Source organism: Limanda limanda, chromosome 16 (assembly GCF_963576545.1).
Source record: "Limanda limanda chromosome 16, fLimLim1.1, whole genome shotgun sequence".
NCBI lineage: Eukaryota > Metazoa > Chordata > Actinopteri > Pleuronectiformes > Pleuronectidae > Limanda > Limanda limanda.
The window spans coordinates 2,210,113-2,226,018 of NC_083651.1; the positions used below are offsets into that span (position 1 = coordinate 2,210,113).

Here is a 15,906-nt window from a genome sequence, read left to right on the forward strand (position 1 = left end):
TAGTAGACTAGTACTAGTTGTGTAATAGAGTAGTAATAACATTAACAGTATCATTAACAGCATGTTGTTGTGTCTGTGTGTGTGTGAGAGAGTGTGTGTCTGTGTGTGTGTGTGTGAGAGAGTGTGTGTGTGTGTCTGTGTCACCGATCTGTGCACGCGCAAAGGGGCTGGACTCCATGTGACGGAGCGCGCTTCACCTGTGCGCCCTCCTCACTGCGCGCGGCCGCGAGCCGGTGGATGGCTCTGATTGGCTGCAGCGGGCGCGCGCAGCTCCAGCCCCCCCCACCCCCCCCAGCACCGGGTATAGAGCCCGTGTGCGAGCTCCTCGCTCCCTCTCACACAGTCTGGGATCTGCGCTGGGACCTGGTCTGGGATCTGGTCTGGGATCTGGTCTGGGATCTGGCCCCGGGGCTGAACGCACACAGCGGATCATGGCAGCCACGCACGGCGCGTACCGAGGCTCCCTGCGGGGGGGGCCCGCGGACCTGGAGTCCGGGCAGCACCGCTTCCACCCGGCGGGGGGGGGCGGGGGGGCGCACCACCCGGAGCCGGGGGTCCGGCCGCTGCTGCTCGGGACCCTGGCGGTCATGGGGCTGCTGCAGGTGGCCTCCAGCGTGGCGATCCTCCTGCACCTGACCGGATACCTGCAAGAGGTGAGACCACGTGACCCCTCCGTGCGTGAGACCCGACCAGCGTGCGTGTGGAGAGATCGGGTTCCCTGCGTAAAACATGCGTAAAACCTGCGTAAAAGTGCGTAAAAGTGCGTAAAAGTTATCCTTTTACGCACGTTTATAACAGCAGTAAATGTCCGATAAGCTCCGGAGCAGCTCCCGGTGGAGTGTGTGTGTGTGTGTGTGTGTGCGTGTGTGTCTGTGTGTGTGTCTGTGTGTGCGTGTCTGTGTGTGTTTGTGTGTGTGTGCGTGTGCGTGTGTGTTGCTTCACTAGTTTAGTGTTTTGTTTTCTTCAGGAATCGAAACAAGGAAAGAAAAGTTTTGTTCAATTTCCTGCGCTTTGCAGAAACTCGTCCCCTCTCTCTCTCTCTCTCTCTCTCTCTCTCTCTCTCTCTCGCTCTCTCTCTCTCTCTCGCTCCAGATAAAGTTTCCACACTTCATAACTTAAAGAAAGAAGCGGTGTTGTTTTATTTATCAGCTCAATTCTGAGCAGCTCGAGTTCCCAGTGAAGCCTCTCTCTCTCTCTCTCTCTCTCTCTCTCTCTCTCTCTCTCTCTCTCTCGCTCTCTCCTCGGTGCTGTTTGTAGAATCCAGATGTTTCCACTTGAGGCTCCGCAGCTGCTTCACGCTTCTCTCTGTGTTTACACGCTTCTCTGTGTAATTTACAGCCTGTGTGTCACGATCTGTAAACTGTGGATCCTGAGCAGAGCTCGGGTCCAGGACCTGGAGCCACAGAGGAGGTCTGGAGGAGTCCAGGTCTCAAGTGTGAGATAGTATCAGCTCCTCTCGGATCCGGGAGAATAACATTTACATTTCTGCCCAAGTTGTTTCTGCAGCTCTGTGGAGTTTCTCTGGTTGAGTTATTGTCTTGTTTCGATACAGAACCGAGAGAAGAGCACGTCTCCTCTGTCAGGAGAAGTTCACCTGGGGTTCTTCTGTGTGTATGTGTGTGTTTGTGTGTGTGTGTGTGTGTGTTTGTGTGTGTCTCACATTCCTCTGTTTGCTTTGTGGTGGCAGTCTGTCGTGTCCTGGATGTGAGCACACACGAAAATAAGAAGGAATTTCCTAAACTGCAAAGACATGATTTGGTGAAAAAGAAGAGGAGCTGAGCTGGAAAATACAAATGTGCGGACAAACAGAAATAAAGCACAAGCTGCAGTACATTGTATTTAGGGAAAGCATGGTCTGACCCGCGGGAGAGAAACATGTGGAAAACGTTCGATTGTCAGGTCAGTGCACCAAACTTCTTTTGCAATATAGTAATAAATCAAAAAGTGTTTTGGGGAGGAACAAGTTCAGAGAAATAGAAATGTGTAATATCAGTGTAGTAACTACATGTGGGATCGATGTGGTGATGTCAATCAATCAATCAAGTTGTATTTGTATAGCCCATATTCACAATAATCACAGTTTGTCTCACAGGGCTTTAACATGGTGAGATATCCTCTGTCCTTCACCCTCAGCAAGAGTCAGGACAAACTAACTAAAAACCCTTTTAACAGGTAAAGATACGTAGAAACCTCAGAGAGACACATGTGAGGATCCAACAGAAGTGCAACAGATGTCAAGTGTAGAGGAAAAATCATCGGGATTAAAGGTTTTAGATAGATAGATAGATAGATAGATAGATAGATAGATAGATAGATAGATAGATAGATAGATAGATAGATAGATAGATAGATAGATAGATAGATAGATAGATAGATAGATAGATAGATAGATAGATAGATAGATTACTTTATTCATCCCCGAAGGGAAATTAAGTCGTCATAGCAGCCGGTATATTTGAATACAATAAAATACAATACAATAGAATAAAATAAAAAATATTGAGGTAGAAAGAATAAAAACAGAAACATAAGATAAATAGGTAGATAAGGTGCAGTGGCAAGATGATGGTAATAGTACTGATGACATTTTGAATTATAACTTCAACACTATATGTCTATATGTGAGGGTTAAGGACAGAGGATGTCTCACCATGTTAAAGCCCTATGAGACGAATTGTGATTTGTGAATATGGGCTATACAGATAAAGTTTGGTTGATTGATTGATGTCCAGCTGGTGGATCAGACTCTGGACTCACTTGCTCTTCGTGAGTTTCCACATCTGCATGTTTCCTCTCTGATCATCCTCTTCCTCCTCCACCTGCCTGGCGTCCTGGAGATGAAGAGCTGGAGTCTGCTCCGCTGGAATGTGATGAGTTTAAAAAACCCACTGGAACATGAGGAACACGCAGAGTGTGGTTTCAGTTGTTGTGCGTCGACTTTGTGCGTCGAGCTGCGTGCGTGCAGGCATGAAAACCATTTTATTGCGTTTACATTAAATTAGAGACGACGGCAAAATCAGAACCAGCGGCTCGGCTCCGAAAGGCCTGGTGACGTTCAGAGTGACACACGGAAAATAACTCTATACCACACACACACACACACACACACACACACACACACAGACACACACATGCAAACTGGTTCCCATTATTCCTCCCACCCACACCTGTCACGGGAGCAACTCACTGCTCATTAAATATTGCATAACTTCTCTATATAAACAAACCTCTCTCTAACCGTCTCCTGTGTCTCTGTCTCCAGGTGGATTTGTCCTCAGCTCGACATCGTCCCATCGAGGTGAGTCTGCCCCCCCCGCTCGACCCCGGACGACAGCACCACACACACACACTGACACACCGCCACACAGATATTAGTTATTAATCACCCGGAGGTCAGAGGTCAGCGCTCTGAGACTCGGTGTCTGTAGCGGATCAGAAACGTTTCCAAAACCCGGGCGAGTTGCATCAGTGCATTCCACAGCTTCTGTGGAGCAGGCATCGAACCCACGGGCCGGGAGGAGGCGGGACCACCTTTCTGTCCGGGGTCAAAGATCAAAGATCAAAGGTTATCGTAGCCGGGATGGTTTGATTGATCCTGACTCGGAGCAGGAAGTAGTTTCCTGGTTCTGTCTGTGAGTCGCTGGCTGAGTTCCTGAGATGATCCACAGAAGCTTGAGATCTTTAAACACTCAGTTCCTGATCGTTGGAGACGTTTCCTTTCATCTCGTCCTGTCTTTGATCTGCAGAACAGAAGTGAAATCCATCCAGGAAGTGAAATAAGAGAGAGAGTAAAAAGAGCTGCTTTGCTTTCCTGGTGCTTTGGTTTCTCATTCAGCTCTCGTGTCCTTTGAAACAACGTGTTTGTGTTTGTGTTTTTGTGTTTCCCTCCCGGACTTCGTACACTAACCCCCGGCCCCCCCCCCCCCCGGCCTGTGTGGGACTGAGCGGCTCAGTGTGTCGTTAGCCCCCCCCGGCTGTTCCCATGGAGACCTGCTGGGAGCTTTATGAGGTGTGAGGGTGACAGGTTCCTCTTGGCCCGCGGCGTGTTGTGTTAGGGTTCGATCCCGAGGCCGCCGCAGCTCGGTGCAGACAGCTCAGGGGGGGGGGGCAGGCTTCGGTGGACAGCCGGACCCGGTCAGAGGGATCGGAGGGGGGGGGGGGGTGAGAGGGGCAGGAATCCAACCCGGCTCCTGGTGCAGATGTGTGAAGCTGATCTGACAGATGCATGAAACACAAAGACACAATCTGCTCCGGTGGCCGAGCGCAGAGAGAGAGAGAGAGTGAGACAGAGAGAGAGAGAGAGAGAGAGAGAGAGAGAGAGAGAGAGAGACAGAGAGAGAGAGAGAGAGAGAGAGAGAGAGAGAGAGAGAGAGAGAGCAGCTACTCGAGTCTCATCTACACAACGGAGATGATTGATGAAGAGTGTGGTGCGGAGATGAAGAGCTGAGCGGGGCGGTTTCCACTTTAATTCTACATCTCCGTCTAGCTGCTGCTGCTGTGTTTTAATAATCTCTTCTTCTTCTGGGTTAAATGAAGCGGTCGCACCGCAAATCAGGACGGATCCCACAGCGTGAGGCCTGCAGGGGGCGGGGTCATCATCCTTCTGTAGCGCTGGCACCACGGCGTTCACCTCGGCCTCCTTCCAGCACGCCGCTCCATAAACATGTTTGTGCAGCAAATAGCTTTTGGAGCTCAGGCTGCACTAATTCGTCTGGGTTCGGGTTGTGAGTTAAAAAAAAAAAAACGAAAGCGATTCCGGTCAAACTTGCTCTTATTGAGCCGGGAGGGAAATCAGGAAACAAGTTCAAACACCTTCAGGAAGTGAAAAAACACTTTCCTTGAAATGCAGATTTACAGGATTCCTTTGAATCTGCTGCTGACAAAACAGACGCTCAGTGACAAGCTGGTGACAAAGTGTTGAGGATTCTTCTGGTGAAGTTTCCCCTCCGTGCAGAACACGTTGGACACGTTGCTTCTCTCGTTCCTCTCGTGAGTGTGAGACAGTAACTTGAGGCCAAACACTTACTGGTGATTGGATCTCGTGCCAGGTTTGGCAGCGGCTTGGCTGCGGGGGTGCAGTCACTGTTTACTTGCTTGGAAACGATGTTTTTCTTCGGAGGATCTGCTGCGTCTTGCCTGAGGAGCTCGGCTCAGACGGCGCATGGCGACATCGAACGGCTCGGAACAGAATCAGAGCTCGAGGCCGAATCCAGTCCAGAGCGTGTTTGTGCCAAATCCACCAGGAGCGTAATGGAGCTGAAAGGCTTCACTCACCAGGAGGCCTCGGTCTCAACCACACAACCCAGAGAGCAGGGATGAGACACATAGACAAGCATGTGGGCTCACACACTTTGTCATCAGATACACACACACACACACACACAGACACACACAGACTGTTATTGATAGAGACAGGGGAACAAAGCTGTGGTGAAACATGTCTAAATATAAAATAGTGTTGCTTTAAGAAAAAGCAGCAGTTTATTTGTTGATGTCTCTAAACTGATGTGTGGGGAAGTTTCAATCTGGACACACACACACACACACACACACACACACACACACACACCTCTGTGAGTCAGTGTGTAGTAACTGAGCTTCCTGTGTGTTGTGCAGGAGGTGCAGACGGAGCCGGTGCTGAACGCTCTGAGAGACACGAGGAAGAAAGGACGCTGCAAAACACCGAAGGAGAGTCTCCCCTCGGCTCACCTCCCGATCAGGACGTACCAGGAGTATTCCAAGAGTGAGTTCACGTCCCTCAGGCTCATTAGGAAACACACACAGACTGTCGGCACCAGCTCGTTGGAACATGTTCTGCACAGATTAGGTTCTAAGTATTTACCAGACACAGGTTTGGCAGCTGGTTAATGATGTTGATGCTTATTTCCACATCCAGCTGTTCCAGAGCAACACCAGGATAAATCTTGAGTTGTGTCAAGTCCGATATTCAAACTCCATTAATGTTCCCACTCTGTTATTATCATGAAAGTATCACATTTTTTATGTATAAATAACATTCCTCATGTTCTGGAAGCTGCAGCCTGAGTCAGTTAATCATGAGTTTGAATAAACGAAAGCTGAAGCTGCAGAAGTCCGGGACTTGAGTTTAGTTTATTGTAATCAGAATCAGAATCAGAATTCTTTTAATTGCCAAGTATATTTGCACATTTGCACATACAGGAAATTGCCTTGGTGTGGTTGGTGCAGTGTACATAAATAACAATCAGACATTAAACAACAATATAAAACAAAACAATATATACAGTAAGAGAGTTATGGGCATGTACAGTGCTAAGGTGCAGAGATTTTCTGGAATAGGTGGTTCAACCTGTAGACACACAAATAGTCATTGACAAGGAAAATAGCTGTGTGTGTGTGTGTGTGTGTGTGTGTGTGTGTGTGTGTGTGTGTGTCGTTGTGTGTGTTGTTGTGTGTAAAAGTAACTCTGGTGACTTGTCAACTGAGGTTAAACTAAGTTAACCTCTTAGTAAACTGAACAGTTGCATATATTGGAAATTGCCACTGTACATAAAACAAAAGAACAATATATACAGTGGATGTTCTGACTGGTTCCTCTGGTTCTAACTGGTTCTAACTGGTTCCCTCTGGTTCCCTGTGGTTCTAACTGGTTCCCTCTGGTTCTAACTGGTTCTAACTGGTTCCCTCTGGTTCTAACTGGTTCCCTCTGGTTCTAACTGGTTCCCTCTGGTTCTAACTGCTTCCCTCTGGTTCCCTCTGGTTCTAACTGGTTCCCTCTGGTTCCCTCTGGTTCCCTCTGGTTCTAACTGGTTCTAACTGGTTCCCTCTGGTTCTAACTGGTTCCCTCTGGTTCCCTGCAGAGAGCGAACAGGCCATCACCATCGACTGGGACGAGGAGCACGGCTACTGCCACAAGATGAGCTACCAGAAGGGCAAGCTGCTGGTGAAGGAGCTGGGGTTCTACTACGTCTACGCCAAGACCTGCTTCCGCTACTACAAGCTGGCGCCCGAGGACAGCGGCGGCCCCCCCGGCGGCGGCGGCGGCGCCCCGGACGTCCGGAACACGCAGCTCATCCAGTACGTGTACCGCGAGAGCATCAAGCAGAACAGCAAGGCCATCATGCTGATGAAGACGGGCAGCACGGTGCGCCTGAACAGCACGAGCTACAACATGTACTGCGCCCAGCAGGGCCGCGGCGTGCGGCTGGAGGAGGGCGACACCTTGTTTGTCAACGTGTCCAACGCCTGGATGCTGGACCTGGAGGGGGAGGGGACGTACTTTGGGGCCATCAAGTTGGGAAACTCCAACTGAGAGAGAGACGTGAGGAGCGGACATGCTACTGAACATTTGAAAAGCCAAAGAACCACTGTTAGTGACTCACAATGTACAAAGAGTGTGTGTTGTTGTTTTTTTATTGTACATGTGTTATTGTTGTTGTTTTACATTTGCTCTTCACCAATTAGCCTTGGATTCCTTCATGAGAACTTCTAATGGAAACGTAATCACCTCTTAGAACCCGTCTTGCCACTTAGCCCCTCCCACCCACCCCCCCGACACGAAGACCTTCATCCTGAAAACACAGCACTGGACTTTTCTTTTCTTTTTATTGTTCTGAGGTGGTTGTTTTTTTTTTACAGTTATGCGGTTTTGTATTGAGACATCTCAACTCGTCTCGGTGCAGATTACAACATGTTTGTGCACTAATGAAACAAACCACCGGGGGAGCCAGCGAGGAAGTGAAGTGTGTTGGCAGCAGAAGTGCAGAGAGAAAGGATTTATCAGTGTTTATTGTTGGGGAAAGAACATTTGTAGCTGATGGAGCATCTGCTTGTACTTAGCAGATTATCACAGGAACAAAATAACACAACTTCCAGTTCTGAGTCCGACCCACTGAGAGGTTCTGTGAGTGTGAACAAGGCATGACTCAGCAGTTAGACGCTGGTTCACCTTCCAAACGCTTTGGCTCCACCCACATGACGACTGTTCCGTCTGGAAACACACCGGCTCGGCTCCGGATTCACCCGACGTCCAGGTGGTGGCGCTACAACGGAGACGTGTGGAAAACGCATCCGGGTTTTAGTCTGGATGAGCAGAAACTGAGTCGATGGGTCTTTTCTGTGTCATCGTAGCCTTCTCTGATTCGCCAGGCTCCTGTCACATGACCATCGAGTGTATAACACAACATGGAGAATGTTACTGACCCTGTTGTCGATGCTAACAACTGTTAAATTGTGTGTTCTACCATGACACAGCAGTTTTCAGGTGTTTCAGTGTGGACGTATTCGGAGACAAAACGCTTGTGAAGATGAAAACGCCATCGTATGGATGTAACCTTTGACTCTGACATTGTTTTTTTTTAAAGCAACACAATCAGTTTAAACAAGAAGAGAGTTGTGTGTGTGTTTGTGTTTGTTTGTCTGTGTGTGTGGATGTATATCTGTGTGTGTGTGCTCCAGAGAGTTTTCTGTCTCTAATGAAATCTAACGAGTGGCCTGTTCCTTTCAAGTCATTTTGAACCGAGGAGGAAATGACCCGTGTGTGTTGTGTTGTGTTGTGTGTTTGTGACGATCACCACGCGATGCAGATAGCTGGCCTGTCTGACCACAGCTGACATGAATAGACTCTTCACTAGAGGAACCGAGTTGACTTTGGTTCATCGTTAACTTAAAATTCTGTTTTTCGTTTGGCTCTTCACGGAGGCAAATGGGAATATGCACTAAATATTTATTTATTAGCTATAGAAGAACAGCGACGGCTCATTGTTACAGTGACGCCGCGGCTGCAGAAAATCATCTATATATTTTATGTCTGTACGACAAACATTACGCAGCACTTAGAGGAAATAGTAGACACGCTTTTTTCTTATTAAAACACAGGGGCTTCATTTTAAATTCCATATTTATGTATCTTGATTTTGACAATTCTGTGTGCACTCGCCTAGCCAAAAGCAATATGTACGGATATGTTGCTTCTTCTACAAAGATTGTAGCAAACCTGTAAGACCTTCATCTGATTATTGTTTTTTTTCCATTCAGTGTTCATTTTTTATTTATGTGTGTGTACGTTCTAATAAAAACAAAACTACTTTTGTAACGTTGTGTTTCCCGTGTGGTGACGTCGTCGTCGGGTTCAGCTTCTGTTTGAGGAAAGTCACCGGATGAGTCAGCGCCCGGCGGCCTGATGGATCCACACAACCGCAACACACAGCGACCTGCAGAACAAACACACACTGAGTGATGACAACCACTTTACTGAGAGGTTTGTGCGTCGTGCTGATCATTGTGGCCACGGAGGATTCTCCCATGAAGCCGCGTGAGAGAGGGAGAAACCATTTTGAATCCCGGACCCAAACAATTCCTCTATTGTTTGCAGGTTCTCGCTCCTCGTGGCGGCGTTCACACGTTTGTTCTCCGAGACCTCACACGTCTTCCAGCTCGTTGTTCAAACATCACTGAGGGTTCGAAATAAAATCTGAGGAGAAGAAACTTGGCCGAGCTGCAGGAGGAGATGATTAGTTTCAGAGTTTTCTGACGTCAGTGAAGTCGGACGTGACTGCAGAGTTTTAATCATCCACATGAAATCTCTTGGAGAAGAATTAACTCCTTCGAACCTTTTCGAGGTGTTTTTAAACAGAAACGATTTACTGCAAAACAACAAACTACTTGAAACTCAAAAGCTGCTGAAGACTCGAGTGTAAACACCGGACTTGAAAGTGACTCTCATTTCTCAATTCTTGGAACCGAGCAGAAACCATCAAAATGTGTTTTGTCAGTAAACAGTATGGAAAGCTTGAGGTCCACTGGACCCCCGCCGTCCACACACACACACACACACACACACACACATATATAAAGTACCACTCCACACATGCATACACTCACAAACAGAGGTTTCACTTGCTCGCTGGAGTCATTGGTTCATAAAAAAGCCAGATTTGGCAGAAGTAGAGAAGTTTAGCAGCTTATTTTATTGCTCACATATGTAAAAACAGTGAAACAGCACCGGGCCGATCGGTGTCAGAGGAGATATGGACTCAACTCACACTACAGGGTCTTACACGGTTTGCTGACTGGTGTTTTCACTCCTGCCTCCGGGTCGTTAGATGTTCCTCTCCGATGGAGCTCCAGTGGAAAGTCCAGTCCTCTCTCTCTCTCTCTCTCTCTCTCTCCCTGTGGCTCCGAGGTGGAGATGTTGATTCAGGAAAACAAACTCATGTGTTGGAAAAGGGATCAGGGTGTTTTTCCCCCAATAAGAAGCAGTGAAGGCTCTGGATGCTAATGGCCTGACAGTGAGTGTGTGTGTGTGTGTGGTGTGTGTGTGTGTGTGTGTGTGTGTGTGGGGTGGGGGGGGGTTGCTGAGCTTTATGAGCCTCTGTGGTTTGGAGGAAATGGAGCTCTGAGCAGCTGGAGGTCTTTGTTATTGTGTAGCCAGGTTGCTTAGCGTCCTGCACACTTTGAAATATCCACACTCATGCTGTCGATGTGTGAATGTGTGCCCCGAACACACACACACACACACACACACACACACACACACACACACACACACACACACGCACACGTTTCTGCTGAGTCAGCGTGGCCAGTTATTTTCACAAGCTGGGCCCTCGCCCTTTGTCTTCCCCCCCGATATAGCTCAGATGTTCCTGCTCTTTGATGTCTGACGCTGGCTAATGCTAACACGAGTGTTATTAAAACAATAACACAAGAGAGATTTACAGGCGGCGCTGCAGACGCATGGGCGTGAGATACCGGGTTAGGGTTATTACTGTAACTGGGCCCTGTCATCTCCTGCGTGTGTGTGTGTGTGTGTGTGTGTGTGTGTGTGTGTGTGTGTGTGTGTGTGTGTGTGTGTGTGTGTGTGTGTGTGTGTGCCAGACTGTTTATGTCCGTGTGAAAGTGTGAAGGTCGTAAGTCATTAGCTGACACACCCATTAGCAGAAAAGAAGCTTGGGCGAAGGCAACATTTTCAAATCCCTCTTTCTCTCCCTGGGTCTCATTGTTTCTCTGTTTTCACTCGTTCAAATCTCATGGGTCCATGACGTCTTCAGTTTTAAGTGTAACTGACCTTCTGACCCTTTGACCCTTTGACACGGCTTCAGCACCATGGAGAGCACATCCAACATCTGTGTGTCTGGGTTCATTGAGTTTTCTAAAAGTCCAGCAGATTCAGAGGTCGTCTAAAAGAAGGTCAAGTTTTAGTCTGTGTCTTCTACGTGATGGCTCCTGAGATGTTTGTTTCAGAAACGTCCTCAACCCACCGGCTCCCGGTGAATCTCCTGCTCCTCACATCAGCTCCTCCTGACTTTCAGAGGACTTAATACTCATGGGAGGGACAAGACGGAGAAAGTTCTCAGAAACTCTGGAGGCCCTCACCTGGAGGTCTGCGTTCACACATACAGATGTTGTGGATCAAGTCTGGAGGCTGTGAAGGAAATATAGCAGTTGACCATAATAATCATGTATTTCCCGTCTGTTTGATCATAATTGAATCTGTAGACACAGTAACCGGAATTTCTCTATGACAATGTAACCTTTATCATGCTGCCTCCTGAACTATTGAATGTGTATTGACCTGATTAACATAGCCACTGTAACCTAAATTTCCTCTGTAGCCACTAAATGCATTAGTCTGCTTCCTCTCTTTGATCATGTGTTTCCTGTAGCCACTAAATGCATATTGCCTTGATTGCCCTCGACTAGACATTGTTGTATTCGTGTGATCAGAGGATCTCAACCTTTGACTGTTTAACACCCCCCCTCCAGTATGGGAGTGGTTAGCCAAATGTATAAAGACAGTGAAGTGTTTTCTATCTGGGTGCATATTACAACTAAACCCTGTGGTATGCACCATGCTCTGAGCATTAAAGTGTGACAATAATGTAAGAGAATTTTGTGTCTCGTTTCCTCGTTGGTAGTGGGATTGTAGAAATTTCCACGACAAGGATCTCAGGTCTGAATCCAGCTTTGTGGAGCTCAGAAAAATGGAAGTTCTAGGACGTAACGTGAAATCTGAGATTGTTTTATTAACATTCCTTCAATCTGAAGCCTTGAATCATTTCACCTGCTCAGTGAAGACGTGAGATTCTTTCCCACCGAAACTTTATCTCCTCATAATTGAACTCAGGCTGTTCCAACAAGTCCCAGTCGTGTGTGAAACATTTCTGTTGGTCTTCTGTGGACTGGAAGGAGCTGAGTCGCCCTTCAGCAAGGAACCGAACCTTCAGCTGCTGGAGCTGCTCAGTGGCAGCACATCAGTCTGTGGTTATTCTGGATTTCTCCCAATTGTGAATATTTGTAACTGCGTCTGTGTCTCCATGTGCAGCAGCGAACATCTATCAACCCTGAACAGGGAGACACACATATCATTACATAGCTTGTCATAAACAAACCCATCATCATGTTGAGAAAAACACAGCCGTCGGTTGTTCCTCTGTTGGCGCAGTGGACGAGCGGACGAGCGGACGGAGTCTGAGCAGCGTGGAGCCGGCATCGAGCCGTCGGCGCTGAAACCGAAAACAAGAATGTCTAAATCTGCTTCGCTCTGACGAACTTCCATTGGAAAGTCGTCTCCCCGCCCTGCTCCGAGGAGACGGCAGCCGGGTCCGGTGACTGAAACAAGAGGCTGGGGAATTTCACTTAAACTCATAACAATCATCTCACTAAGCCGGAGGTTCTCTGAAGCCAAAACATCCAACATGGCTGCCAGGTGAGGACCAGGGAGCCAGAGAGACCAGCTGCAAGGCCGGGGTCGGTTCTGAGAGTTCAGCTTAACGTCCAGGAGAGGGACGGGGGGGGGTTTGAGTCCTTCAGGTCTGTGAGCATCGACCCCTGGGACCCTCAAAGGAGGAGTGGGATGGATGGATGATGGATGATGGATAAGTTTGGTTGAAATTTGTTATTTGAGGATATACTAACAAGCTGAAACGTAATGATTGACAGCTGAGACCTGCGTTTAACTGCTGTCAGATTGTCTCTTCGTATTTCTTCTTATTTGTCTTCTATAAAAAAAAGAAAAGAAAAAGCTCCACCAACTGTTTGACTGAATTTCAGTAAGAAGAAGAGTCCTGATTGGTCGAGGGGGTGTATTAATGTGACCGCTCTACCGCGGTTCCACCCCCGTCAATCACTTCAACGACAAGAAAAAACTATTTCTGCAAGGCGAGAGTTGAATCCTGAACGAGACAGACGGAAATCCTGAGGAGATATTCAGTTGTAGTGTATTCACTAGAGTAAAAGATTTTAGCATGTGTTTAAATTAGGGCTGGGCAAGTTAACTAGTTAATTACGAGTTAACTCAAGTGATGAGTTAACTCGATTAATTATTTTATCTCGCATTAACTCAGGTTTGATTATTTATTGTTTTATTGTGAAAGTCAGGCTTTTATTTTGTGAAAGTCTGTTGCTGACTGCTGCGGAACCGGAAAAAAGAAAATAATTGGCGGATAAACAACCATGGATAAGGCTACGGAGCTTTTACATGGCCATTTTCATTTTAAAGTTCTTCCAGACATTGTTAAGTTGAGATTTACACTGAATATTTTATTTAACTGCTACTGTATTAAATGCTGATGTTAAAAGTGTTTGCACTACAAATGTTATGGCACTTTTGTTCATATGGCAGAACATTGAAAATAAAATTGCGCTATACACTACTTTTTAATTCATTATTGGATTTTGCGTATACAAATGCGATTAATCGTGATTAATCAGGGAAATCATGCGATTAATCGCGATTAAAACTTTTAATCGTTGCCCAGCCCTAATTTAAATATAATGACAGGCTGATATTTATGATGTCTATTCTCGTGACTCTCAGACATTCTCAGAGAGTCTTTCAGTTGTTTATGCAAGTAGGTCTTTCCTTGTTTGGAAGGACCTTTGACCTAGGGAATGACCTCTGACCAGTAAATGGATGGAGGTGGAGGGTAGATCCTTGACCATTGTATTTTCATCTTCATGTACGAAACACGACCTTATTAGGAGGCCTTAGGTGGGATGACATGTTACCCGAAGCCATGGGCGGAACTAACCTCTCTATATAATGTGTGTTTGACCACGGCCTGTCAGACTTCACTGTTTGCCTGTGTGATTTCTCCGAGTTCTAGAGCTCGTCCTGACCTGTGAAACTTCTGTGTAATAAACATTATTATACTTGTAAGTACTGGGTCCGCGTTCCTTTCCTTCATCATCAACTTCTACAACCACATCAACCTCTCGGCTGACCAGAAATACGCTTCACAGTCACAGAAACAGAAACCTGTCAGGTTCTGGTCCAGCTTCTCTCGGGCTCAGACGTGGTGAAACCCCATCAAGAACTGCAGAATCACCACAAAATGGTGAATAGATTAAACACGTGTAATTATCTATATTGTTGTTTCTAAGAATCTGAGCTCTAGATCTACATTTTTACTAATGTTCTAGATCTGCTCCAACCCACCGACGACTGGTTCTCCTTCTCCTGTCATGGGAATCATTACATTTCTGTCAGTTTAAGTGTTTTCCATTTAATTCTAAACACTTTGACCCGAACCCAGCGGTGTTCAGGGTTCTGATCACTGGTGAAACCACAGATTTAATCCTGAGACTTCACATTTCACCCGGAGGCACAGGGAGCATCAATAGAGTCAAAAACAGAGACGACTGTGGTGGAGCTTCCACTGATGGACAAAGACACACACACACACACACACACACACACACAGACACACACAGACCGCACTGGAGTGTGTGCACGCACTCACACACAGATGTGCACACAGAGGGAATCCCCGTCCGAGGGAAGCAGCAGCTCGGTGTAATCCCCGGATTAAATGTCTCCGATGATCTGATCGCCTCCAGTGAGATGTGGTGACACCTGCAGAGAGAGAGAGGGAGAGAGAGAGAGAGAGAGAGAGAGAGAGAGAGAGAGAGAGAGAGAGAGAGAGAGAGAGAGAGAGAGAGAGAGACACGGCCTGTGAGGTGGATCCTCCTCAGATCACCGGATCCTCCTCAGATGATCTGATCCAGTGAGATGTGGTGACACCTGCAAAGAGAGAGAGAGAGAGAGAGAGAGAGAGAGAGAGAGAGAGAGAGAGAGAGAGAGAGAGAGAGAGAGAGAGAGAGAGAGAGAGAGAGAGAGCACGGCCTGTGAGGCGGATCCTCCTCAGATCACCTGATCCTCCTCAGATCACCGGATCCTCCTCAGATCACCTGATCCTCCTCAGATCACCGGATCCACCTCAGATCACCTGATCCTCCTCAGATCACCGGATCCTCCTCAGATCACCTGATCCTCCTCAGATCACCTGATCCTCCTCAGATCACCTGATCCTCCTCAGATCACCGGATCCTCCTCAGATCACATGATCCTCCTCAGATCACATGATCCTCCTCAGATCACCTGATTCTCCTCAGATCACCGGATCCTCCTCAGATCACATGATCCTCCTCAGATCACATGATCCTCCTCAGATCACCGGATCCTCCTCAGATCACCGGATCCACCTCAGATCACATGATCCTCCTCAGATCACCTGATCCTCCTCAGATCACCGGATCCTCCTCAGATCACCTGATTCTCCTCAGATCACCGTATCCTCCTCAGATCACCGGATCCTCCTCAGATCACCTGATCCTCCTCAGATCACCCGATCCTCCTCAGATCACCGGATCCTCCTCAGATCACCAGATCCTCCTCAAATCACCTGATCCTCCTCAGATCACCGGATCCTCCTCAGATCACCGGATCCTCCTCAGATCACCGGATCCTCCTCAGATCACCAGATCCTCCTCAGATCACCTGCACCACACGACCTGATCCTCCTCAGATCACATGATCCTCCTCAGATCACCGGATCCTCCTCAGATCACCTGATCCTCCTCAGATCACCTGATCCTCCTCAGATCACATGATCCTCCTCAGATCACCGTATCCCGGATCCTCCT

The 15,906-nt window shown here is 47.5% G+C and overlaps 1 protein-coding gene across 1 annotated transcript; it reads left to right on the top strand.

Moving 5' to 3' along the window:
- Positions 1 to 431: 431 nt before the first annotated feature.
- On the top strand, positions 432 to 7,500 carry tnfsf11 (TNF superfamily member 11). The gene is made up of 4 exons (XM_061089039.1): positions 432 to 653; positions 3,263 to 3,298; positions 5,617 to 5,743; positions 6,840 to 7,500. Exons 1-4 carry the CDS (start codon positions 432 to 434, stop codon positions 7,289 to 7,291), a joined length of 837 nt encoding a protein of 278 aa, XP_060945022.1. The 3' UTR covers positions 7,292 to 7,500.
- Positions 7,501 to 15,906: the final 8,406 nt, after the last annotated feature.